We start from the raw sequence: 26,737 nt of genomic DNA, 5'->3' as shown, positions 1-26,737 counted from the left end.
GAGCAGCTGGCGTCTCCCCCATCCCGACAGCTGCTCCACCTCCCCCGACAGCTACCCCCTGTAATATGCCTCCTTGTCAGCCCCACCAGGACCGGTCTTGGCCCCAGCCTCACTCCGCACACTGCAGGCCTCTACAGGTGCAAGGAGTTGCCTCACCCTCACGGGTGCCCACCCAGCATGGGGCCTGCCATGGGCTCTCGCCCACATCCCGCTCCCATCATGTCCTTGGGGGCAGTGACTGTCGCTATCCCTCGGGCCTGACGAGGCCCACCCCAGCTCGACCGGGCTGCTCTGCGCTACCAGGTGGAGACCCCTCCCCAGCCGGGAGGGCAGTGGCGGGCAGCGTGCAGCTCTGGCGCCAGGTTACTCACGGGAAAGCCTGCGAAACCCGGCCGGCCCTGGGGAAAGAGGGACGGCGTCAGCTGGGGTCATCACGCACCCGCGCGGCTGCCCAGACCCCACCCAGCCTTGTACCCAGGTGCCCGCAGGCCCGTCTCTTAGAAGCCGGGCAGGCACGTACCTCAGGTCCCGGCATGCTCAGGACGGATCCCTGTCCACAAGCAAAAGGAAAAATCGGAAACAAAGGGCTGCATTTAAAATTAAACCGGACTCGAGCGACTTACAGATCAACAAAACACCGAACCAGGAAATTCAAGGAAATGTTGCCTTTTATACCACTGTCTTCACCTAGGCCTGGGTGTCCCTTCCTGCAGCACAGACGCCCTTGGCTCAGAGCAGCTGGATGCAGACTCCAGACGCCCCTAAGGGCACGGTTTTTACTTCCATTTGTTTAAAATGCTCCTCTCTGCTAGACCTCCCTTGCTTGCCTGCGGAGGTGGTCGGGCCTACGGAAGGGCTTTTCTGATGTTCTGACGACTTGACCGTCACCGCCCGAGGTCCCTGTGGCCTCCCCGGGCTGCCCTGCCTCCCGATGCCTGTCTGCCTGCTCCTAGCAAAGCCATGCTGGGGCAAGCCCTCTCCTGCCTGTTCCCAACTCCACCCCTCCTCTCAAGACTGTTATAAGTCCCACCTCCTAGGTGAGGAGCTGGAGCACAAGGGTTAGGTAACTTGTCCAGTAATCACACACTGACGGTGCCTGCTCTCAGCTCTGCCCCGGGCAGCCCCTTCCACTGGTGGCCACAGAGAAGCAGGGATCTGAACCCCTGGCCACACCCCAGCTCTGCTGCCCTGGGCCCTGCATCTGCCCGGGGCTCAGCTCCCTGCCCAGAGCAGGGCTTGGTCCTGTGTTCCATGCGGCTGGGTGGAGACGCGCCTGCCTCTGTGAGGCCAGGGTGGCACAGGGACCAGTGGGATGCACTGCTAGCAGGCCGCAGAGGGTGCAGCTGAGAGGCCTGATGGATGGGCTGCAGTGGGGAGGAAGGTTCCGGAACCAAACAACCTTCACCAGAGAGCCAAAGGTGCGTCTGCCTCTTCTGATGCGACAGCTGGGTGACTACATGCAGCTTTGGGGCCACAGTATCAAGGACACGGGGACTGAACCCAGTGGGAGCCTTTGACATAAAAAACGCCCCTGTGCAGGCCCTTACCCCTCCCTGGTGTCTCCATCAGCCACATGGAGCTGGACACCCGGGCGTCTCTGACCGAGGGCGTCTCTGACCGAGGGCCTCTGCAGCCCCCACCGTGGAGTTGGAGTGTGGCCTTGCAGTCAGGGCCTGTCCTACCTGGGGGGTGTGGGGGGCTCGGGGAGGGGATCCCTGCACCAGTAGGTGGGTCTGGACAGATTGGGTGCCCACCCACAGCAACGTCCTTACGTCCTGCTCCGACACGTAGACCACAGGCCCCGGGGGTCCGGGGGGGCCAGGGAGGCCCGGCTGACCAACTCCGTCCTTCCCTGGATCTCCCTGGAAGAGGAGGCCATGCGTCCGGCATTTCATCTCAGCCGCTCTGGCCAGGACCCCAGAGTCCACCCAGCCCTGGAGGGGTGCCCAGAGCCCACGGGGGGTGAGGAGGCGCCCGGGGCTGTGGACTGTGGCCTTGGAGCCCCCTGCCAGGCAGGGGAGGCTCCAACAGGGACGGTCGAGCACACACGCTGCCCCAGCCTAAAAGCCACCCGTCCACTTGAGGGTCTTTGCCTGAGTCTCTGAGGTCCCATGGGCAGCAGGGGCACAGACCTGGGGACAGCTGAGACCAAAACCTTCTGGGATGTCCCAGCGGCCCCCACCCCATCCACCCACCCCAGGGACACTCACCTTTTTCTCCCTGGCTGCCTCTGTCTCCCTTGGCCCCTGAAGAGACAGGAAGGAAATGGTTTCATCATCAACAGAAACAGGAGCCCCTGGCCCCCCGTGAGGGATGGCTCTGATGAAGACGTGGGGTTATTTCCCGACCGACTGGGGCCTGGGAGGGAGGCAGCCACTGAGAGCCCTGACGGAGACTTGTACTAGCTCCTGGCGCTCAGAGACCTGGGAGGGGGCACACGGAGGCCCCAGGGACCCGGAAGGGGGCACACGGAGGCCCAGGGACCCGGGAGGGGGCACACGGAGGCCTGGGAGGACACATGGAGACCCAGGAGGGCACACCAAGGCCCAGGGACATGAGAGGGACACATGGAGATCCGGGAGGGGGCACACGGAGGCCCAGGGACCCGGGAGGGCACACCTCGTGCCGGCTTTCATCTTGGCATAGTCCTTTCAGGGCTCCACGCCCCCTCTGCACCCTGGGCCCACCAAGGCGGCTCACCTGGGGCCCAGCAATGCCCTCTCTGCCAGGGAGGCCGGGGAACCCAGGGGCTCCATCTGCTCCAACTTCTCCCTGAAAGGGTCACATGGAGGACGCACGGCATTGGCCACATGCCCAGGAATGCAGGGACCCCCATGAGGAGTCTGGGGCACCCATGGACGTGGCGATGGCCTGGACTTCTCTCTCTCACCCTGTGGGCCTGAGGAGGGGCTGTGGAGGGATGGAGGAGGGGAGTCGGGAGGAGGAGGAAGTGCGGGAGGGGGAAGTCGGGGAAAAGGAGGGAGAGGCGGGAGGCCGGTGGCAGGGGCCGAGGGGGCCTGCACAGCCAGACAGCTGGGAGGAAGGCCATGTTCCTGACGCAGTCAAACCTGGGGATGCCCTGGGGTTGGGTGCCCTGTAGGTGGGTATCCTGGGGGTTGCCTTTGAAACCAGCACATCTTCAATTATAAAGAAACAAAGCAGTGGCAAGAAGAGCAGGGGAGGCCGCCCTGAGCTCATCTCCGCAGGCGTCCACCCGGGCCCTCCTGCCCCTGCCTGGCCACATCCCTGAACCCGGGCACAGTGCTTACCTTCGCCCTGGCAGCCCAGGCATGCCAGGATCCCCCTAAGTGAATAAAGGGGCTCGGTGAGCACCTGCTGGGGCCAGCCCAGTCCTCAGGCAGTATCCACTCCAGGGGAAGGGAAGGGTGAGTTACCCAGGATGTATCTCACCACCCTCCCCCAGCCCAGAGCCGAGGGGTCCCAGGGACACTGAGCAACTTGTGCAGGGACCCGTGGCCCACGCTGGCCGAAGGCACCCAGCCTGGACGGCTGTGGAGCCTGGGGACATATTCCATCATTAGGACTGCAAGCAGAACCCCGCTGAGATGACCTCATTCAAACAATTTAAGAAAGCAAACACACAGCCCTTCCCAAAAGTCAGCCTTTTGAAATGTCCCGACGTCTTGCAAATGAAAGCAAAGCATTCTCAAAGGAGCAGGTGCCATGGCAGGGGCTGGTGATGTGTGAGAGTGGAGCCCCAGGGTGGGCCCCGTGCGCCCTTGGCCCCGCACGCAGCAGAGGCCGCTTTGATGAGCACGCAGCGGGGTGAAAGGCGGCTGCTGCCCAGGGCCCAGGAGAGGAGCCTCCAGGCTCCCCCCTCAGGCACCTGCCCTGGGAGCTTCGGGGCCTGGGCAGGGGTGGGGTATTCGGGGCCAGGCTGGGGGCTGGTGTCCCCCAGGGATGGGGGGAGCAGAGGACAAAGCTCCTGGGCCCTACAAGGTCACCACGCCTGACCTTGAGCCCAGGAGTCCACCTGTCCCTGCGGCTGAGGTAGGGACCCTGAGTTCTTCCCTATGCCCCTCTTTTCAGGCCAAGTCTGAGAATATGCTTCAGGTGTGTGAACCCAGGAATCTTGATTCCTGGGCCTCGGAGAGAGAATGGGACAATGGCCCCTTAACGCTGGAAGTCTAGGTTGGGGGTGGTGTGCGATTATTTCCCTGTCAGGCTTTTTTGCTGTATTTTGCACATTTCCTGGGATGAATTCATCCTACTCCCGCCATCAGAAAACCCAAGACACGGCCCTGTCTCCCCCAGCCCCAGGGTGCCGAGACCTAGGCCGAGCCAGTGACCACAGAAACCCAGGCATGTCGTCACTGACCTTGAGTCCCGGCAGGCCGGGGGGTCCCTGTCAGGGCAGAGGAGACACAGTGTTAGTGCAGCTGGAGGCCCCGCTGTGAGATGCTTCTGCCACAAGAAAAGCCCGCTGGTAACAGTCAAGACTTAAAAATACGTGTGTAAAAGGAAATGTACTAAGTTAAAATGGTAAAGCCATTCTAACTTACTATGGAATCAGTTTCTGCCTAATTGAAATTTCTCATTCATTTTGCTCCGAGTAAGAAACCTGTCCCAGCCACCCATGCTCTCAACAGGCTGAGTCTCTGAGCATGAAGCTGGACACCGTGGCTTCAGCCAACCCACATGTCTCTTGGGCAGGGCTGTGGCCCTGGGGGGTCCTCCATGCTGGCGCCACGGGAGCGCTGGTGGCGTGGAGGGGACAGCGGGGGCAGGGGAGGAAGGAGCTGCCGGCCCCTGGGTCTGCCCCTGACATGTCTGAGCTGTCTGGGCACAGTTGTTTTGGGATTTTGGTCACTCCTTGCTGGCCCTAACCCTGAGCAGCAGTATACATGTTAACAGTAGAACAAGGTGGAGATTTCATAGGAATTTCAGATTCTACTCAGGCCAAACATTTGTTACTACCCAAAATTGGGGGCACAAAATGTGATGACTTGAATTTCCCCAGAAAGGCCTTTCAGGGGGCATGCGGCCCCATGTTCCTTTGTCTTGACCACCCACAGTGTCTCCCACTTTGCAGACCAGGCCCTCACCCCGTGACTTTAGTTCAATGAAGGGGCATCTCCGAAGAGCGAGGGTGACCCGCGGGGCACAGTGCCCGCCACACGTGGCTCTGCAGGGCGGCTTCCGACCCCATGCAAGGCTGGTGGCTCTCAGGGAGACTCTCCTGCCCCAGGCAACACCCCCTTACCCCACAGAGCCGGCCACGCCCAGCTCACAACAGTACCTGCGGCCCATCAGCGCCTCGGGCTGTTGACCAGAACGGCCCCCCGGAGCCTTCCATGTCATCCTGGAAGAGACACACAAGACACGTGTGGGCCTGTGTCCCTCCTTAGGGAAGGACCCCTCCCTGGGGCGGCACTGCCCGAGAGGAGGGTGGGACATGCTTTGGGGCCACGGTGGCCTGGGGAGCCGCTGTTCTCAGATGGGGACTGTCTACCTGGTGGCAGGGCCTGGGTGGGGGCCCCCCGGGGCAGCCCGTCTCAGGTCAGCTCATTCACTCTTGGTCAGGGCACCGGTGCTGGGGCATGGCTGGGCCGAGTTCCCCATCAGCACCGTGGGGCACGGGCAACGGGCGAGAGACTCGAGCCCCACCATGGGGAATATGGAATCCCAGGCTGAGGCAGTGCCAGTGAGGCCACCGCCCAGGACGTGCTGCTCTGTGAGTGAGATGCCAGGGTAGTACGGCTGGGGCAACGGCAGCCCCCGGGTCTCCAGGGGGTCAGGTGTAGGCGGTACTCACAAATCCAGCGGGGAGTCCTGGTCCTGGTGGCCCAGGGGGCCCAGGGGGGCCTGGTGGTCCAGCGGGTCCAGGGGCTCCTGCCAGGCCGCTCTCTCCACGAGCACCAGCAGGACCGGGGTCTCCCTTGCTCCCCTGCATGGGGTGAGGAGAGCATGTTGGGACCCAGCCCAGCCCCCGCTGGCCCTGCGACCCCAGTGTAGACACGTTTTCTTACGATGCCTTCTAAACCCTGCAAATCAAAAGGCAAGGAACGTTCTGCCAAGCAACGCAGGCCCCACAGCAGCCTTTCTTCTAACTTTACGACACGATTTCAGCCACATAGAAACACAACTGAGGAGAGAGCCACGCAGCCCAAACTTGGTCAGGGTTGTGCCCACATGCACAGCGGGAGGCGCACACGGCGCCCTCGTTACCTCCAGCCCTGGCTCCCGGGCAGGCGAGGGGAGAAGAGAGGAGAGAGGAGAGGATGCTCAGGACCCTGGGACCAGCCCTGGCTCCCGGGCAGGTGAGGGGAGAAGAAAGGAAAGAGGAGAGGATGCTCAGGACCCTGGGACCACCGGGGCTAGGGTGGACGCAGGCGTTGCTGTGAGTCTATTAGTCTGAAAGCCGTGAGAAGCAGGCGAGCCCAGAGGCGTGTGCTGGAGCCATCGGTGACCCAAGGCCCCGGCCACCTGGAGTGTGAGGTGAGAGCCCGGTGCGGGGGGCGCGAGGCAGGGAGGCCCTGGGGCAGGGGTCCTGCTGTGACATGGCCCAGCTGCACCACCCCCGTCGCAGCCACAATCTCCCTGAGCCTTGGTTTCTTTGGCTGTAGACAGAGAGGCCCAGGGTTCCTTCCCAGGCTCGAGACAGAGTGGGATGAGATGGTGTGAGCCCAGCACTGCCCACAACTGGGGCAGGAATGTGACCCGCTGCCTTGATATGGTCACAAGCCCAGCCTGAGGTAGGAAACCCCCGCAGTGGGGAAGGGTCCTTCCATGTCCCCACAGGGGCTGGGCCTCCGAGCCAGAGCTTTCCCGCCCTCCACCCGCCAAGGTGATCCTTGACTGCCTCCTGTCTCCTCCCTTCTAGGGCTGGGTCTCCACTGTGGCAACCCGCCAACAGCTATGCTGGGTCTTAACAGATGGGTAACATGTACCACCCACTTAACTTGAGGGCTAACTTTATGAGAATCTTAGATTTTAGTTTTCTTGGCTTTAATCTAACTTAGTGCCTGGCATCCTTTTATCGTCTTTAAAAATCTATTTTTTTTTTCTTTTTAGACACAGGGTCTCACTCCGTTGCCCAGGCTAGAGCACAGTGGCATGATTGTAACTTACTATAGCCTTGAACTCCTGGACTCAAATAACCCTCCCGCCTCAGCCTCCCAAAGTGCTGGGATTACAGGTGTGAGCCACCGTGTCCAGCCTCATCTAATTTTTGATCTTTAAAACGTGCCTATAAAAAAGTTTGTTTAGGCGAGCGTAGTGGCTCACGCCTGTAATCCCAGCACTTTGGAAGGCCGAGGCAGGTGGATCACCTGAGGGCAGGAGTTTGAGACCAGCCTGACCATCATGACGAAACCCTGCCTCTACTAAAAAAAAAAAAAACAAAAATTAGCCAGGCGTGGTGGCAGATGCCTGTAATCCCAGTTACTCCGGAGGCTGAAGCAGGAGAATCACTTGAAACTGGAGGCAGAGATTGCAGTGAGCTGAGATTGCACCACTGCACTCCAGCCTGGGTGAGAGCGAGACTCTGTCTCCAAAAAAGGTTTGTTGAAAACCTCTTTCTAATTTTATCCCTTTTTTCTTCATTTTCTATTTGGTTTACAATTAGGTTGTAGGGTTCTAGAATTCTCATTCACGTTACTTGACATTTTTGTTTTTTAAAAACTTGCATTATTTTCATACATGCATATCTAATTTTGTTGATTTTAAAGCTGATCAAAATATTCCTCCCCTGCTTAACTCAAAGCCTACATGTGTACGTGTGTGCACACATACTAGAGACACAGATGTGCACATGCACACATACTAGAGACATAGATGTGCATACACTACAGATATGTGTGTGTGTACATATGCTGGAGAGGTGTGTGTGTACATATGCTGGAGGGTGTGTGTATATGCTGGAAGGGGTGTGTGTACATATGCTGGAGAGGGGTGTGTGTACATATGCTGGAGAGGGGTGTGTGTGTACATATGCTGGAGGGGTGTGTGTGTACATATGCTGGAAAGGGGTGTGTGTGTACATATGCTGGAGAGGTGTGTGTGTGTACATATGCTGGAAGGGTGTGGGCTGGGAGGGGTGTGTGTGTGTGTACATATGCTGGAGAGGGGTGTGTAAATGGGGGGGGGGGGTGGGGGGGGGTGTGTGTGTACATATGCTGGAAGGGTGTGTGTGTACATATGCTGGAGAGGGTGTGTGTGTGTACATATGCTGGAGAGGTGTGTGTGTGTACATATGCTGGAGAGGTGTGTGTGATGTACATATGCTGGAGAGGTGTGTGTGTACATATGCTGGAGAGGTGTGTGTGTATGCGGAGAGGTGTGGTGTATGTGGAGGGGGTGTGTACATATGCTGGAGAGGTGTGTGTGTGCACATGCATTCACTCCCAGCCCATGTCCTCTCAGCCCCTCCAGGTGCTCTCACCACCTGACTCACAGCTGTCCTCTTCCTCACTCCTCTCCCCACTGGCCTTCCTTCCCTTATCACCCCCATCCTGGAGCTTGGCCGTGCTCTGGGGAAGTTCCCCGTTAGTGCCAACCCCATCCAGCCCAAGGTGAGGAGCTCCTGATGTTTTGGACATGATTCGAGTGGGCGGCCCGCGGAGGCCTGGATCCTCGAGGGGCCTCCAGGGGCGTCTGTGGTGGGGTCGGCACAGATCGAGGGCACCTCTGGGGGCATCTGTGGTGGGGTCAGTACAGATCGAGGGCACCTCTGGGGGCGTCTGTGGTGGGGTCAGTACAGATGCTGACTGGAGGCCCAGGCCCGGCTCCCAGCCCCTCCTCTGCAGGGTTCTGACTCGTCCTCCAGCTCCACTCCCGCAGAACAGGAGGAGGAAGTGGGTCGTTGTGGGGGTGTCAAACTGTCTCGTCAAGCAGGCTGTGGCCCAGACCTCAGGCTGCCCGAAGGAAGGCGGGGTCCATGGAGAGCGGCTGCCCTGAGTCCCGAAGGTCTGAGCAGACTCTGGGCCAGGCCAGGGCTGCCAAGGACACCCCGGCTGCCTTCAGCGCTCCCTCCGAGTGCCCCCAGATGCTCATGAGCCTGCGGGATGGGTGGATGGGGCTCCCCATGGGGGGATGTTGGGGGGCCCAGCTCAGGGCCCTCCCCAGGCCGCAGGCAGCCTCTGCACCTGCTGTGGCCCAGCCCCTCCTCCCGAAGCTCCCGGAGCTGTTTTATCGCGCTTGCCACAGGGAGCTTGTTTCCAGACGAGCTCAGCTTCCAGGGCGCGTCTGCCCTCAGTTCACCGGCAGACCAGAGCTCGGCGGAAGCCACCTCGCCACAGTGACAGAGGCCGCTGCCAGCGATTCCGGCAGGACGGATGGACAGATGGCAGGAGTGGGGGTGAAGGCCAGCCCCAGGAGAGCTCACTCCCTCGACCGTGGGGCCTCCACCCTCTTTGGGGGTCCGAGCACTGAGCGGGCACCAGGGGCAGGGGACTGGTGTGCCAGGGATTCTGCTTGTACCTTATGTCCTGGGGCGCCTGCTTCACCCTGTACGGAAAAGAGCAGGATTATGACAAAATCAGACCCGCAGCACAGCGGACGGAGGAAGGCATATCGCCCTGCCAGGAACTGTGCCCCGATCGGGGTCCCTGCTTTGCTGCCTGTGCTGGTTTAACAGTTTCTGAGGCTGTTGCCGCTGTCATCCCCCTTTCTGGTGTGGTTGGGGTCCTGAAAGGGGAGCCACAAGGAACGCCAAGCCTGATCCCAATGCTGGACCTGGCTCCACGTGGGGCCTGGGGCCTGGATGCCTCCCCAAGGAGGGCCCTTCAGCTCAGCCACAGGCTTAGAGCAGCGACGGGCATTTACAGCCCGCGTCCCCTGCTCAGTCCAAGCAGCGCAGCTCTCATCTGAGGTCACGCTGGAGACCCCTTCCCAGGGGGCCGGACGCAGGCGCCTCCCACCAGGTCCACCCACCAACGCCCGGGGCCCCGGCTCCTTGCGTCAGTCCGACAGAGGCTCATGGCCACTGCCCCATAACCAATGTGGAAGCTTGGAGTAAGATCTCAGATCCCGCGGGGCACCCATGTTCTTAAAACCCGTGAGTCCAGTCATCACCACAGGGTTATGAACTTCTACCCAAGCCCCAGCTGCCCAGGTCAGGGTGACCTCCAGAGCCCGAGGCCCCAGGCTGTGGGGCTGTGATGGGGGGGCTATTCCTGGCATTTCCCCTTCACGGGCGTCACCAGGCACCCCCAGACCCGGGCCACATAGTGTGGTGCTGGGCCCCACTCACCCTGGACTTGAGGGAAGCCTTACCAGGCTGCCTTTCTGCCCAGTCCTTCCTGGGGGCCCTTCTCTTCCCGGAGGGCCTGGGGGTCCCTGGGGGAGAGCAGAGCATAGTGGGTCTTGATGGCATTCGGCCACTAAAACGATTTCTGGGTTAACAGGTTATCTGGGCTTCCACAGGATTCTCGAAGGCAGGACACAGAACGTTCCCCAGACACAGGACCAGAGTCCCAGGGCTCACGGGAGACCCCATAGCCTGCGCAGTCCACAGTTTCGCGGCCACATTGGCAGGATGAGATGGCAGGGCCGACAGCACCATGGTGGGAAGACGCTTGCACACCAGGGCTGGGGTAACCGCTGCTCCCTCTGAGAGGCCGTCTGGCCACATGTATGAATATGGATTAGGCATGTTCTTTAAGCCCAAATTGCCCCTTAGAATAGATCCTGGGGAGCACTTGCCATGTGGCACCCAGAGAGGCCTCAGAGCCGACGGTGACAGCGAACGCCCATTGGTAGGGTTGGCTGGTTCAGGTAGGGACTGTTACAGAGGCAGGGGCGTGTCATGGGTGACCTAACCCCACACTCCCTGCCCTGCACGCCATGGCATGCTACCAAGTGACCCCAGGCCACAGGATGCCAGTGCAGCGCGACCCAATTACAGCAGCCACATCTGCACCTGCTGCCCATCATGACCTGCTGCCCATCACGTGTGGCAGAGCCGGTGGGGCAGGCACCTGCTGCTATCATAACCTGCTGCCCATCACGTGTGGCAGAGCTGGTGGGGCAGGCACCCGCTGCCCGTCATGACCTGCTGCCTGTCATGTGTGGCAGAGCTGGTGGGGAGCCTGCCGTGGGGCCCTGAGACCCCACAAGCCACGTTGGCCAAGCAGGCTCCTCCCTCCCCTGGCCCTCCAGCAATGCTGACCTCGGCCCTCCCACACCCACCCATGGGAATTGCTCATGGAGATGCCCTCTGTGCAGTCCGTGGACCCACAGGGCCAGAGAGGTCGGAGGCCTTGCTTGCGGTCACCCCCACTGGTCAGCACCCCCAGAACCACGGGGTGCCCACTCAGGTGCCTCCGCACACCCCAGGGCGGCCCCGAGTCAGCAGCCGCCCGCCAGCTCCCAGAGGAGATGAGGTGAGGGGGTGGGGACTGGGGAGGCCTGAGGCGGGGCAGGGGCTCCCATGTGGGGTGTTCATCCCCCACTCCCAGCAGACAGGGCTCCCGACACTGACGGTGGGAGGCAGGACTTACCGGGAGGCCGGGAAACCCGGGGGGACCCTCGCGCCCAGGCACACCAGGAAGGCCGGCGGGCCCTGGGATGTCGGAGCTGTTCACCCCGAAGCGGCCTGGCTCGCCGGGCAGGCCTGGGACACCAGGGGGTCCGGGGGGTCCAGGGAAGCCTCGAGGACCCTGGACGTGGGTGAACACAGATAGTCACAGCCCATGTGGCACCCACCAGGGATGACCACCACCCCCAAACCAAGCCTCATCCCCACCCCCCACAGGACCCCAGCTGAATCTCGGGGGTCCATGGCCTGTTCCTCACGGGTACAGACGTCGGGCAGCGCCGCAGGTTAAGGGCCACTCACCCGCAGGGCCTCCAGATCGCCACCGAAGCCAGACCCCTCCATGTCAATGAAGGTCTGAGGAAAAGAGCCGGAGAGACACGTTGCCCTGAGCTCGGCCCCCCACCTGGCCTACTCCTGGCCCCTGCCCCGCAAGCTGCATATCGAGCTGTTTCTACAAGGAGCTGAGAAACCACAGCCCCTCTGTTGCCCCCAGAGAAGCCTGAAGGCAGGTGGATGGGGGCTCCCACCACACCTGTGACCCCTCAGCTCAGCTGAGACCCCACGCAAGCCCCTGAGCGTGGAGCTGATACTCCTGGGCCAGGTGCCCTCCCAGAGGCAAGGCCTGCTTTTGAGGAGGGCAGACCCCGGGTCGCAGGAAGCCAAGGGCAAGACTCACCAGCTTGTCATGTCTGAAGGAGGGTCCTGGGGGCCCCGGAGGCCCTTGGGGTCCTGGGGGCCCTCTCTCTCCAACCCCAGGGTCTCCCTGGGAACACAAGACAAGCCCGTCACACCCTGGGCACACACACAGCCCCCACCTTGGGCCAAGGGCCAACACAGGAAGGGGCCCCCACCCAGCCACAGGGACTCACCTTGTCGCCCTTGGGGCCTATGTCCCCTGGAGTCCCGGGGAAGCCCTGTGGCCCAGTGTCGCCCTGGAACACAGCAGCCGGGGGCCCCGCTCAGGGAAGGCACCACCGTGGGCCGCACCCAACACCCTCAGTGCTCCTTCCCCAAGCAGGGGACGGAAGGGAGCTGAGCCCTTCAGGGGAGTCTCCAGGGCCCGGAAAGTAGGGCGCCAGGCCCAGCAGACTGTCTACCGCCTGGGCCCATCTCGCCAGCCATGCCTGGGGGAAGCTGCGGGGAGCATCCCTCGGGAGGTCACGGCAGGTCCCCCGAAGGCCTCCACAACAGCTGGTGCTTGGGTGTTACATACGTGTGTGTGCGTGTGGTATGCATGGTGTGTGTGTGAGGAGTGTGGTGTTTGCATGTGATATGTATGTGTGACGTGTGAGTGTGCATGTATGGTGTGCATAATGCATGGTGTGCGTATGTGTGCACACGTGGTACGTGTATGTGTGTATCCACGTGTGGTATGTGTAATCTGTGGTGTGTGTTGTGTCCACGTGTGTGTGCATGTGTGTGGCGTGTGTGCATGTGTCCACGTGTGGTGTGTGTGCACACATGTGTAGTGTGTGTGTGCAAGTGTATCCACGTGTGGTGTGTGTAATGTGTGGTGTATGCACGTGTCCACGTGTGGTGTGTAATGTGTGGTGATATATGCTGTGTGTGCATGTGTGGTATGTGTACGTGTGGATCCTCACCCCCCACACACACATGCAGTCTCACACACACATTCACACACACAGTCTCACACTCATTCACACACACGCACACACACGTGTGTGTACCCTGTGGGTGGGCCCCGTGGATCCTCACCCCACACTCACACACATGCGTGTGTGCACCCAGTTGCAGTGGGTGGGCCCCGTGCCACCCCCCGCCGACTGTCCCGCTTTGTCTGCCATGGTCCTCATCGCAGGCAGCTTGGCTGTGGGGTGCCAGGCGGTCGGTAATGACCGTTAGGTGGGCACCATGAGATGCCCTCCCTGTCCTTTCAGACCTTCTAGACTGTTTTTAACTTGAACCCTCCTGTCCAGTGTTCGTGACAGCCCCACTTTCTGCCGAGTGTTACCATTTGCTGGGCAGGCTGTTCCCAGATCTTTATTTGCGGTCTATCACGTCATTTTACTGTGCTTGGAAACTGTTTCCTGATTTTTAAAATCTGAACTGCATGTTTTGAGACAGAAGCTCTGACTTCACAGAGTCTCAGGTCGCTCCGTGCTTCTCCCGTCTTGCACCCACGCCCCCACCCGACCTCCTTTCTCTTTGCTGTGCGTTTTCCCTCTAAGGGTTTGGAAGCTCTGCCTTTTCTCACTTCCTTTCCTTCTTCATGGTAGTTGTGGCCTAAATGTTTCAACACAAATGCATAACTGCTATTTCCCATCAACAGTTACACTCATCTTTTCTTTACAAAACTCCATTTTCAAAATGGTTTTGCTGCACAGTCTCCTCACTGGGTCGCGTTTAAAAAGAGTGTCACTGGCAGCAAAGCCCTGGGGTCTAAGCAAACATCACAGATAACACGGGGGTCAGAAAGAAAAGCAGACTTACCGGCTTTCCATCTTCACCAGGGTCGCCCTGGGGATGCAAGAGAAGTCATTAGTGATGGGAAATGACACCTCCGGCCCCACCTACAGTCTGTACACGGAAATGCACCGCATGCTCCCCACGAGGTGGCAAAGACGTCTTTCCCGATGTGCTCGCACCTGCGCCAGGAGCCTCCTCACACCCACAAGGGCTGTGTCTGAGCAGCTCCACCTCCCACGTCTGACCACCTTCCAGCACCAACCCCGAGCAATGGTGGGCCCAAGGAGGCTGCTGACCTGCTCCAATCCCAGCTCAGCTCACTCCCATGTCGGCCGCAGCCCCTCCCCGTCCTGCCCAAGCCCCCACCTCCAGATGGGGCCTGACTGGGGGGAGGCGCGAGGACTTACCGGCTCACCGTCCCTTCCAGGGGTGCCGTCCCTCCCCGGAGGCCCTGGGGGTCCTTGTGGTCCGGGGACAGGTTGCAACGCTGGGCCTGCAGGACCCAGGGGACTCACTGGGCACGGGAGACCCGGGGGACCAGGCAGGCATGGGGATCCTGGGGGGCCTGCTCGGCCAGGTGGGCCTGGAACACCTGGCTCCCCTTTCTGCCCCTTCAGGCCGCCCTGGGAATAAACAGAACACAGGGCCCGGGCTGGGGTGGGGTCCCACACACCCTGCCCGTGTGTCCCGCTGTGCCCTCCAGAGTCCCAGGCTGGGCTGCTTCCCACGGTGGACACGCAGGGTGGACGCATGCTGGCACCGAGTGCTGGGCTTAAAGGAGGCGTGGGCACAGAGGGGCTTCATCAGGGCTCACCAGTGAGTGGCCCAAAAGGCCACAGGTCCTCTGGTTCAGAATGGTTCAGGAGCACGGGGAAGTGGCCTTACCTCTTTCATGCGGCCCCCAGGGTTCCGGACACTCCCGTCCCACGTGGAGACAGAATCTGAGCCAGGAAGTGTCTGAGCTGGGAAGAGAAGCAGACGTGGCCACTGTCAGGCCCCCCGGGTGGCCCCAGCTCTGCTCTCGACACCCCAGACGGCCCTGGCAGCCCAAATGCTTTCAGTCCTGGAGCCCGGCTGGACACCAGCAGATCCCCAGCCTCAAGCTGCACTCCCCTGAGCTCTGGCTCCCAGGCACAGGCAACAGGGAGACAGAATTTAAAATCAACAGTGAGGCCAGTCTGGCCATCTAAGCCGATGACAGCTGAAACCTGGGAGATGCTTCCTGAATTTGTTACAAGAGACCCTGGCCCCCCAGAATGCCTTCTGATCACCCAGCATGCTTTGTCCTTTTTCGTTTTTCCTTCTTAACTTTTAATTAAAATAAAAATGAAAACCAACAGAAATCCTGCAAGAGAAGCACAGTGAACACCCAGAGCCTGTACCCAGAGCCACCATCCGGGCCTCGGCATCTCCCCACCTGCCTCACACACACACACACTACACATAATACACACACATCACACACATGTACATTACACATGCACATCACACACACACACAATACACACTACACATACAACACACGTGCACTGCACACCACACGTACACTACACGCAACACACATACCACACACACACCACACACAATACACACACCATTCTGCACACATCACACTATGCACACACCACACACCCACACATGCATGCACCATACACACTACACACACATCACGTAAACACACATCACAAACATGCATACCACACACCACACATCAAACACCTGCCACATATTTCACACAAACGTGCCACATATTACACACACATGACCATATACAACACACACTACACACACCACAGATCACACACATACCTCACCATCACACAAATACGCATGTTACACACCACACACACCCCACATCCAGAAAAGAGCTTACCTCCTAACGAAGCCACTGTGGTCTGCTCCTCGATTCCTTCACTTCTGGAATCTTCCATGCTGCTGCCTCCAGCCAAGGGTGGAGTGGTGACCGGGGGTGGCGTGGGGAGCCTGGGTTTTAGGGCCGTGCCCTAGAGGACGAGAGGGAAGGTGGCCTGTTATTCAGCCGGCAGATGCCCGGCGGAGACTTGCTTGGTTTGTGAAATGAAATACTTAAGATTGCAAGAAAGATAAAGAAAAATCCTCTGAAACAGGAGGGCGCTCCAGGGCTGCATGCAAGGGGCTTCCTTCTGTGGGCCGCAGGGGTGTGGCCGCCTGTGGGCTCCCCGGCTCCCCAGGACCCAGGACTGCGCCTGCCATCACCACAGAGGCCTCCTGGCGCCCGACAGGCCATGCTGGGAAGCTGATGTGAACCTGCAGAGGGTCCCCGCAGGGAACACGTTCCCACGCCCGTCTCTAACGGAAAGCACCTCAGTCCTGGGGCCTCCCTACTCCCCGCCCCTCCTGTGTTTCCTCAGGTGGTCCGAGCTGGGGAAAGCCTTCCGCAAGCTCCCTGCACTGCCTTCTCCTCCTAGTCGTCAGACTCACACACCTGTTCATTCCCTGGTGGCCACCCACGAGCTAACGGAGGGATGGGGCGCACGGAAGGCCAAGGTTGCCTCAAAGACCAAGGAATGCGCAGGGCAGGATCTCGTTTTAAAGGAACATCCTCTTACCAGAGACACGCGGCGGCCAGGCAGGGCCTAGCGTCTGCCCAGCCCAGCATCCCACATCCCTGTTCCCAGCCAGGAATATGTCTTCACGGCATAGAGGGAGCTCTTGGAGCCACACCTGCGTGTGCACCCCACTGCTGGGAGGGGCTCCCCTGGGACCCTGCAGGGGGTACTGGGCCCCGTCCGGCTACTCACCATCTCCTCCCTGAGAAGCTCCCGGGCGTCCCCGAGCCCGCTGCCAAAGTCTCCGGATGCCTGAGGAGTTTGAAAAGGGAAAGGCTGGAGAGATGGCAGCCAGGCCAGGCCCCGAGCCCAGCAGGCCTGGGAAGCAAACGAGGCTGCTCTTGCCTCCTCCCGGCCCCCTCTCGCCTCGTCCAGCCCTCTCTGGTGCTCTTGGAGGGGCTGTTGGGGTGGGCATACTGGCCTTCCCTGCCCAGGCACCATCTGAGCTTCAGTAAGTCATGTCCAATCGGGTCGAGGACAGTGACGCTTCTGAACCTGCCTCGGCCGGTGGTCAGACATGCGGAGGTGGGAGGGGGAATGCGCTCCTCTCTTCCGGCCAGAGCCCTGCCCTGGAGGAGGCTGCACCACAGATGCTGCCCGCACAGGTTTCCCCAGCGCAGGGCCCGCTGGGCCCAGGCCTGGGCCGAACACGCGCCAAGGCGGCTGGACGTTTTCAACTTCATGAAAACCCGGAGGAGAAACATCCTCAGGGACCACCACTGACCCCTGAGGGCAAGACAGGCCAGGGGAGGGGTGCAGCGCCTCGGTGACCCCCAGCACCCAGCCAGCTGTACCAGGGCACAGCCTTGTCATGGCCGCCATGTGAACAATCTGGCATCTTCTGACATGTTCCAGGCAAAAACAATGCACTTATCGGGCAAAATATAGAAAAAACATGAAAGTAACATGGATGTGCGCACGCTGCCCACAGTCCAGCCACGGTGTCTCCTGCCCACGCCACCCAGGAGCAAGGCTGTGGGTCCATGTCCACATGGGGCACGTGGTGATCTGGGCCCCTGAGTGAGAATTCCCTCCTATTCCTCACACCTGGGGCTGGCGGAGTCGCCCCTTGGGTACCACGTGATTCCACACACCCCACCAACACACACGCTACACAACACACAGACACAGAGACACACGCACCATGCAGACATGCAGACACAACACACAAGACAGAGACACACACCACGCAGAAACACACACAAAAACACATAAACAGGCACACATCCACACACAACAGACAAGATAGACACACCAGAGACACACCACACACACAGAGACACACCACAGACACACACGACACACAAGACAGACACACCACACAGAGACACACAACACACAAGACAGACACACCACACATACACAACACACAAGACAGAGACACACACCACGCAGAAACACACACAAAAACACAAACATGCACACATCCACACAACACACAAGACAGAGACACACACCACGCAGAAACACACAAAAACACACAAACATGCACACATCCACACACAACACACAAGATAGACACACCAGAGACACACCACACACACAGAGACACACCACAGAGACACACTACACACAAACACACAGAGACACACCACAGACACACACGACACACAAGACAGACACACCAGAGACACACAACACACACACACACAACACACAAGACAGACACATCACACATACACAACACACAAGACACAGAGACACACCACACAGACACAGACACACACACACACTTTGCTGAGCTGCCTCACATCCTCTGTCTCACCAGCTGCCATGGAGGGTGGTTTCTGGTGTTTATATTATGCTTTGTATTTGTTTTTAAGGGAAAGTTCAGGGCAAGGAAGGGCTCTGAGGTGCTATAGGAGAGCACAGAAATGGTATTGCAGCTTCCCAGTGCCCCAAGTGGTATATTTTGGGACTTTTCCTGTCATAGCCCTTGGCCCTGAACTCTGCGTGCCAGGGATTGAGGGGAGACCCCGCCCGGGCCCCAGATGTCACTCACCCCATCTGAGTCATCGCCTTCCTCGTCCAGGCAGTGCATGGGGCTCACCTGGGGGTCCCCGCGCACCTTCAGCTCAGCGATCATCCCCTAAATACAGACAGGGAAAGGGGTCACCAGCAGTCCTGAGGCGGCAGCGGCAACCCTGGCGCTGCCTGAGCTCCAGATTTTGGGGGGCCCACAGAGGGCAGGAGAGTCTCAGAGAGGAAGGGGTCTTGGGCAGCCTCCCTGGGGGTGCAGTATGCCTCATGGTAGGAAGACGTGGTGCGACCCAGGGGCATCCTGGGTGCTGTCGTGTGGAAAGCACCTGGCTGGGCGGAGGCTGCTTCCTCAGACTCGGCTCATCTGAGGCGGCTGATGGGCTGCGGGTTTAGAACCACAGCGGGTGTGGCTCGATCCAAGGCCTGGGAGACAGGGGCAGATTCGAGGGGCTGCAGGTCAAGTCCCCCAACCCCAAGTCCTAGGAGCTTTACACAAGCACCAGGCGGCCTCATCTCCCGACTCGGACCAACCAAGGCAGCACCACGGCTTTGCTTTCTTTGAACTTCACCTTTTCATAAAAAACAAAACCCAGAAGCCAAGGACAGAAACGCCGCAGATGTGGGGGAGTTTCCTGGATCTCTGTGCCCATTCTGTCCGGGAGTGATCTCTCACTCACCCACCCACCCACCGCTCCCTCCGGTATCCTCAGTCCTGGGCTGAGTGCCAGGGTGCCTGCCCCTGCCCTCTGGGGCCCTGGCGCGGCTGGCGGTGCCTCGTGAGACGCAGGCCAGGGACGCTGGGCAGGGACACAGGAGGGCGCAACGTCCTAAGCCTCAAGCGAGCAGCTCGCCCCCGGGGAGAGGACACTGGGAGGGGCTTTGGCAGGAAAAGGGGCTGCCAGGTGGGGGCCGCACACAGTACCAGGGGTTCCACTGGCCGCACTGCGGGTTCTGCATCCTGGCCTAGATTTCAGAGCCAAGCGAGGCCAGCTGGAGCCTGGGGCTCCCCACACCGCTGGGCCCCCAAGGCCCAGGCAGGTGGCTCAGGAGTGGGGCCTGAGCCTGCCGGATGGGGTGTGAGTGCTGAGTGTGTGGGCACATGTGCGTGAGAGCATGCATCTGCATGGACACATGTGCGCAAACATGAAATCATGTATGCACGCGTGTGTGGGCTCATGCATGGGGGGGTGTGGACCCCGTGGGCCCCCTGGGTGTGCACAGGTTTCCCAGAGAATGCACCAGCAGCTCTCAGCGTCACAGAGCACACTGGCAGCTCTCAGTGTCAGCACACCGGTGGCTCTCAGCGTCACGGAGCACACCGGTGGTTCTCAGCGTCACACTGCAGGGGAGGGCATTGCCCACAGTGCCCCCGGGTCAGCCAAGAGCAGCACCGTGGGCTCCAGGGTCCACCGTCCACCAGGACCTACAGCGTGGGGGCGGGGCAGCAGCCTAGCAGCTGAACCTTCACATTCAAGAGCCCCCAGGTCAGGCCCGGGGAGGAGCTGGGGTTGAATTCTAGAGAACTGTGCTTTGGCCGGGCGCGGTGGCTCACGCCTGTAATCCCAGCACTTTGGGAGGCCGAGATGGGTGGATCATGAGGTCAGGAGATTGAGACCACGGTGAAACCCCATCTCTACTAATAATACAAAAAATTAGCCGGGTGTGGTGGCGGGCGCCTGCAGTCCCAGCTACTCGGGAGGCTGAGGCAGGAGAATGGCGTGAACCCAGGGAGGCGGAGCTTGCAGTGAGCCGAGATTGCGCCACTACACTACAGCCTGGGCGACAGAGCGAGACTCCATCTCAAAAACAAACAAACAAAAAACTGCACTTCTCCAATGGGGCAGCCCGGGCGGGGGGTGCATCTTGGTGTCGGGGAGGGACTGGGCATTCCTGACACCCAATCCCCACACAGACATGCACTGTCTAGAGAGGCCTGTGAGGCCCTGACACCCCGACAGGTGGCTACAGCACTCTCCTGAGGGTGCCCCCGAGGGGCTGACGCCTCCTGCATGGGGCTACAGGGTGCCTGGGTGGGGGGCGGCTACAGAGGGCAGAGAAGCTCTGAGCCCGTGGCAGCCACTGGCTCCAGGGGTGGGGCAGGAGGCACTAGTGCAAAAGCCACAGGCCCATTGCAAATATTTAAAGGACTTAGGACTGAAAGTTATGAAATCTGGAGACACCCTAAACAGAGATCACAGGAATTCCATGAGGGAAGAGCATGTAAAATGCTTCCTGACACGCTGCAGCCTCAGCGCCCTGGAAATCAGGACACAGCTGGAAATGACATTCAAGGCAACAGCAGCAGCTGGGGGGGGTGCATGATTTCCCGGGAGACGGCCACTGACAAACCCGACTCAAGAAAGTGAACCTGAAAAGACCAACAATGCCCAAGGACTCTTACGACGAGGAACACAATGCTCTGGAGGGCTCTGTTGGACCCGGCTGCGGCCGGGGGTCCCAGGCACCATCTGTGGCAGCGCCGGGGCCGATGCAGCCTTGTGGAGAGGCTGAGGAGGAAGCCTCGGTTTCCTCCCTGCTCCCAAAGCTCTGTGCTTGCTCCTGCCAAAAATTATGAGTCACACAACTTGAATGTTTCTTTCCCAAGTATCTCAATTCAGAAGTCTGAGAAAATCTTGTGCTGAACAATTGTCTTCTTCTCTACCACACAAGCGCGCTTCTCCCCTTCCCAGCTGGAATCTCATCGAAGACCCAAAGACAAAGTTCCTGACTCCTGAGGCCTGCAGGGACCTGACACAGACATCAACCCACACCCACAGCCCCTCACGCCCACCACCACGGCCTGCAGCGCGCCACCCACGCCCAGCACCCCCCACCGCCACCCAGCCCAGCACACGGCCTGCAGCGCGCCACCCACGCCCAGCAGCACACGGCCTGCAGCGCGCCACCCACGCCCAGCAGCACACGGCCTGCAGCGCGCCCCCCACGCCCAGCAGCACACGGCCTGCAGCGCGCCACCCACGCCCAGCAGCACACGGCCTGCAGCGCGCCACCCACGCCCAGAGCACACGGCCTGCAGCGCGCCACCCACGCCCAGGAGCACACGGCCTGCAGCGCGCCGCCCACGCCCAGGAGCACACGGCCTGCAGCGCGCCGCCCACGCCCAGGAGCACCCGGCCGGCAGCGCGCCCCCACGCCCAGCAGCACACGGCCTGCAGCGCGCCACCCACGCCCAGGAGCACACGGCCTGCAGCGCGCCCCCGCCGCCACGCCTCACGGCCCCCAGCAGCACACGGCCTGCAGCGCGCCACCCACGCCAGGCAGCGCGCCACCCACGCCCAGAGCACACGGCCTGCAGCGCGCCCCCACGCCCAGCAGCACACGGCCTGCAGCGCGCCGCCCACGCCCAGGAGCACACGGCCTGCAGCGCGCCACCCACGCCCAGGAGCACACGGCCTGCAGCGCGCCACCCACGCCCAGGAGCACACGGCCTGCAGCGCGCCGCCCACGCCCAGGAGCACACGGCCTGCAGCGCGCCACCCAGGCCCAGCAGCACATGGCCTGCAGCGCGCCGCCCACGCCCAGCAGGGTCCCAGCCCAGGGCCAGACCCAGGGCCCTCTAGCTCCCTCCCGTTCCAGTTCTGACCTTCCAAGGTTTTACTGGGCTGCTGTAAGTCATGGTGTCTTCTCCAGGCCAGATTTAACCACATAAACACATCAAATCCCAGCCGGGTACAGTGGCTCATGCCTGTAATCCCAGCATTTTTTTTTTTTTTTCCTTGAGACGGAGTCTCGCTCTGTCGCCCAGGCTGGAGTGCAGTGGTGCAATCTCGGCTCACTGCAAGCTCCGCCTCCCAGGTTCACGCCATTCTCCTGCCTCAGCCTCTCCGAGTAGCTGGGACTACAGGCGCCTGCCACCACGCCCGGCTAATTTTTTGTATTTTTAGTAGAGACGGGGTTTCACCGTGGTCTCAATCTCCTGACCTCGTGATCCGCCCGCCTCGGCCTCCCAAAGTGCTGGGATTACAAGCGTGAGCCGCCGCGCCCGGCCAATCCCAGCATTTTGAGAGGCTGAGGCGGGTGGATCACCTGAGGTCGGGAGTTCGAGACCAGCCTGACCAATATGGTGAAACCCCATCTCTACTAAAAATACAAAAATTAGCCAGGCATGGTGGCACGTGCCTGTAATCCCAGCTACCTAGGAGGCTGAGGCAGGAGAATCGCATGAACCTGGGAGGCAGAGGTTGCAGTGAGCCAAGATCACCCCATTGCACTCCAGACTGGGCAATAGAGTGAGACTCCATCTAAAAAAAAAAAAAACACAAAAAAACCCACACATCCAATCCCAATGGTCCAAAAAAAGAAAGACAAGGTAAAAAGGCAAATGACAAGGTAGAAATAAAATCTGCAGCAGGCAAAACCAAAGAGCAGTTTGTTTTATATATAAGGAGTTTGTATAAATCACTGAGAGTTGGGCCCATCGAAAACCATAAAGAACATAAACCGGTCAGTCACAAAGGAAGAAATACAAACAGACAATAAACAAGGGACAAAATGAAAGTCTGTCTTCACTAACAGTCCAAGAAACGCAAAATTAAACACCCAGACCCCCTCTTCCTACACATGGGACTTTGCTGATGAGGAGGCCCTCACCGCAGGGCGGCAGCCTGGCTCTCCTTAGCGCCATTGGGGCACAGCTGTGCACCCACGTACCGAGCTCTCGGCACTTAGCCGCTTTTCCTAACAGTGTTAAAGATGTACGGCACTTGTGGGCAACTTTATTCCACCAAGAAATGGCTGGGGATTCACACAACAAGTTGCCTCTCACTGGAGGGATGACTCTGACTTCTTTCCCGGTAATCGTGTTTGTGACCAAGAGGAAAACAAAGAGGCCCAGTTTGGTGTTAATGTCCTAGCAGCTCCTGAGCTCTGAGGGTTAAAAGTTCCTGCCAAAGGTGAAAGGTCAGCTTTCAGAACCCCCGGACACCAGGACTTAGAACAACTTCAAACAAACAGCCCTTGTCTGGGCAATAATTAACCTTCTGTCCCCTGTGGCCTGCCAGGGCAGGGGCGTCCCAGCTGCAGGCCAGCTTGAATGTTACAATTCAGGGACTTGTGAGACAGTGCCAGCTGAGGTCACCCACGTGGCTGTTCCCAGCCAAAGGTTCCCAGAAATGCAGGGGCTTTGGACACAGACCCCACATGAGTTTAGGGATCTGTCTGCTCCCCCAACCCCAAGAAATGAAGGTCCACTGGAGGGACTTCCCGGAGACTCAGGTGGAGACGGCCACGTGCGTTCACCGCTGGGGGACTCCCACCACATGCTCCGAAGTGGAGTCTCACAGGCCTGGGGTTGCTGAACTCTTTGTTAAAGGTGCTGACCTGCAGGGCCGCCCTGAGCCCCTGGTCCCAGCGGGTGTGCAGCTACCACAAGAGAACCCTGCTGGGATCAACACCCTGCTGCCGCCAGCTTTGGATCATTCATCGTTTTTAACAAGGACCCCAGCTTTCATTCTGCATGGGGCCACGAGGCGTGTGGCTGGGCCTGGACTCGGTCCCCACTCCCCCGACCGGCCAGTCAGAGGCCAGAAGCCCCACTTCACCACGGGGCTTGGCACAAGCCTGGGGGTGTCTCTGGGTCACGGGGTCACGGCTGGAGTGGATGTCTAGTTACAAAGTCGTTCAAAGGGGGCCCTCCTGGGCTGGGCCTCGGGGTCTCAGAGAAACCATGGAAGCCCAGGGCGACCCTTCCTGGGGGCGCAGGAGCCAGAGAGCCAAGAAAGTGAATGCCACCCCAGCCAGGCCGGCCAAGAACCCGGGAGGCCTGCGCCGGAGGCCAGGGCTGACCACAGCTGGGATGGGGGCTCTCCTCTTCCAGCCACAGCTTCACCCCTGTCCCAGTGGCCACCCCCACCCCACCCCGGCTGCTCCAGTCCCCCAGCGACGGCACAGTGGGGGTTACCTGGAACTTGTCAGCATCCGCTCCTCCTGCCTGAGCCACGAAGAGCCCGGCGCCAGGCTCCAGCTCCAGGCCCCGTGAGGACCGAGCAAGCGGCATTCTCTGGAACTCCTCACAGTCCACGTAGAGGGCCACATAGCCACCCTCCACGCTGAGTGCTAAGTGTGTCCACTGGCCGATGAAGGCGGGGAGCCGGAAGCTGGCGGCTGTGTGGGTCTGGCCCGCACCTGGTTCCGTGTAGAGCAGGGAGATGTCCTGGTGCCCGTCCTGCACTCCAGAGAGCTTCACGCCCAGCAAGACCACGGCCTGCGCCGAGTCCGTGATGGCGAACAGCACCCCCGGGCCCTCTGTGGCTGGCCGGATGTGGAACAGCAGTGAGAAGTCATGGAAGAAGAGGCTGGGGAAGTGGTACCGGGCCACTTGGCCACTGTTGGCATCTGGCCCAAAGACGTAGGCCAGCCCGACATCAGGGTCATCCGTCTGGGTGACCTGCTGGGGCGGGGGGTCCCCAAGGAGCTGCAGCAGCCCCACCTCCTCGCTGACGCGCTCTGCAAAAAGAAAGACAGCTGGTGAGGTGGCTGTGCAGGATGGAACCAGGGGCCACCGACACAGCCTGGAGAGGCAGCCAGGCAGGGGCAGAAAGGGGAAACTGAGTCTGGGAGGGCTCTTCACGCGCCTGGCAGCCTGCCCTGATCCCCTGGGCTCAGCCACCCATCAGCCACCCAATGGCCACCCTGGTTCACTCATTCCCAAACGGGCGTGCTCCATGCGGAAACCTGTCTGCAGGGGACATGGTGTCCACAGGCCCCGTTCCGTGCTTTGAGCAGGGATGGGCAGAGCCAGTGGGGAGAAGGGATCAGGGACTGGCCGGCACCCCCGCTGGAGCAAGGAGCTGTGAGGGGCTGGGGCTGGCAGACTTCCCGCTCAGCCCTGTGCCCCGCCCGCCCACTCTGACCCTGCTGGAGCACCCCAGCCTGGCCTCCACTGTGAAGCCACTGCTCCACTGCAGGGGAGGGAGGGAGGCTGACTCCACACCCCAATGTTCTTCGAAGCCTTGGCTACGGGGCCTCACCCAGAGCGGCTGCCTCAGCTGAGGCTCTGCGTGGCATCTGAGGACATGGTGCGGGATTTCCCCCAGCGCTGTCAGGGGCGCCGGCTCACCCACTGGGCCAGGTGCCTCATGTGGCAAGGACAAGCTGTGTCTCCCCACCCTCCATGCTGATTCCCCTCGGGGCCACAATCACCCCTTGGAGGGGCTGCATGCCTGACATACCTGCCAACGTGCCACAGTCTCCCCACCAGCCCCGCTGCTCCATGCAAATGCCCCATAGCGCCGGGTGACTCACTCTTCTCATTCCTGCCCAGGCGGAGCTTGACCTCACTTCAACTCAGCAGCCCAGGGTCAGAAGGAGCCCTGTCCATCCCTCTCCCAGGGGGCCTACGCCAGGACGCAGCCCCGGTGCCCGGAGTTCTCACACCTTGTTTCCTGCCCACGGGAGGAGGGCAGCACCCACTGAAGGGCAGACCCTGCTCAGAATGACTTCCCAGCACACCTGCCATGCCCGGCAGAGCCCGGGCTTTGCAGCCACAGTCTGGACCAGGGACTTGCCCCAAGACCCTAGTCCAGAGACCCTGAGACCCTGGACAGGCTGGATATGGTCGGCTTCCAAGAGTGTAACGGTTACTCTGGGACGCTTGTGCGGCGGGCTGACTCCTGGTTGGGTGCTCCTGTAGGAAGGGGCTGCTGAAGCCTAGGCGTCCTGAGGAAGGCGGGGGCGAGCGCCTGTGCACGTGTGCATGTACCTGTGGGGTGGGGAGCTGATGGCTCTGTGGCCGGGCTAGGCTGACCTGGGACAGGACACGAGGGAAGAAGTGCTCAGCCTGGACATCACGAGGGAAGCAGCACCTCCAAAGAGCTCACAGAACACAGAACCAACGGAAACAAGAGTGCAGACTCCCCCGGCCCCTGGCACACGCCGTGGGCACCTCCAGCGCCATCGCTGCCCCACGAGGCCCTGACTCCAGCACGAGGTGGTGTGGCGGCCTGGACTCCCTGTGGGCCCCACCCTCATGCCAACTGGAAGAAGGGCTGGGCGCAGAGTGGACAATGGGCTCTGTGGACAACAGCCTGGCCCAGTGCCTGCACCCCGAGGCTAGGGGCAGAGGGGTCCCAACAGGCTGAGCCTGGGCTCTGGGGGCCAGCGGTCACGTCCCCCTCAGACAGAGGCCGCCATCCATCCAGATGGCAGCTGTTACAATGATCCTTTTTCTTATAAGAAGTGCCCTGGCCCCACATGTCCACGCTGGGGCTGTGCTAAGATCAGG

General features: G+C 60.5%; 1 protein-coding gene across 1 annotated transcript in view; it reads right to left on the bottom strand.

The window, feature by feature from the left end:
- The window catches only part of COL18A1 (collagen type XVIII alpha 1 chain), a 59,696-nt gene that overhangs the window by 19,661 nt on the left and 13,298 nt on the right, over nucleotides 1-26,737 (bottom strand). The window contains 23 exon segments of the mRNA XM_030806008.1: nucleotides 372-398; nucleotides 521-550; nucleotides 1,773-1,858; nucleotides 2,196-2,238; nucleotides 2,677-2,772; nucleotides 3,215-3,221; nucleotides 3,276-3,304; nucleotides 4,340-4,366; nucleotides 5,261-5,323; nucleotides 5,777-5,908; nucleotides 9,442-9,468; nucleotides 10,237-10,299; nucleotides 11,463-11,621; nucleotides 11,801-11,854; nucleotides 12,177-12,263; nucleotides 12,370-12,432; nucleotides 13,952-13,978; nucleotides 14,335-14,550; nucleotides 14,813-14,889; nucleotides 15,801-15,930; nucleotides 16,708-16,767; nucleotides 18,518-18,604; nucleotides 24,416-24,960. Coding sequence (XP_030661868.1) covers nucleotides 372-398; nucleotides 521-550; nucleotides 1,773-1,858; nucleotides 2,196-2,238; nucleotides 2,677-2,772; nucleotides 3,215-3,221; nucleotides 3,276-3,304; nucleotides 4,340-4,366; nucleotides 5,261-5,323; nucleotides 5,777-5,908; nucleotides 9,442-9,468; nucleotides 10,237-10,299; nucleotides 11,463-11,621; nucleotides 11,801-11,854; nucleotides 12,177-12,263; nucleotides 12,370-12,432; nucleotides 13,952-13,978; nucleotides 14,335-14,550; nucleotides 14,813-14,889; nucleotides 15,801-15,930; nucleotides 16,708-16,767; nucleotides 18,518-18,604; nucleotides 24,416-24,960 — 2,135 coding nt within the window.

This window comes from Nomascus leucogenys, chromosome 25 (assembly GCF_006542625.1).
Source record: "Nomascus leucogenys isolate Asia chromosome 25, Asia_NLE_v1, whole genome shotgun sequence".
NCBI classification, from domain to species: domain Eukaryota; kingdom Metazoa; phylum Chordata; class Mammalia; order Primates; family Hylobatidae; genus Nomascus; species Nomascus leucogenys.
This window is presented reverse-complemented; position numbering and strand designations above follow the sequence as displayed.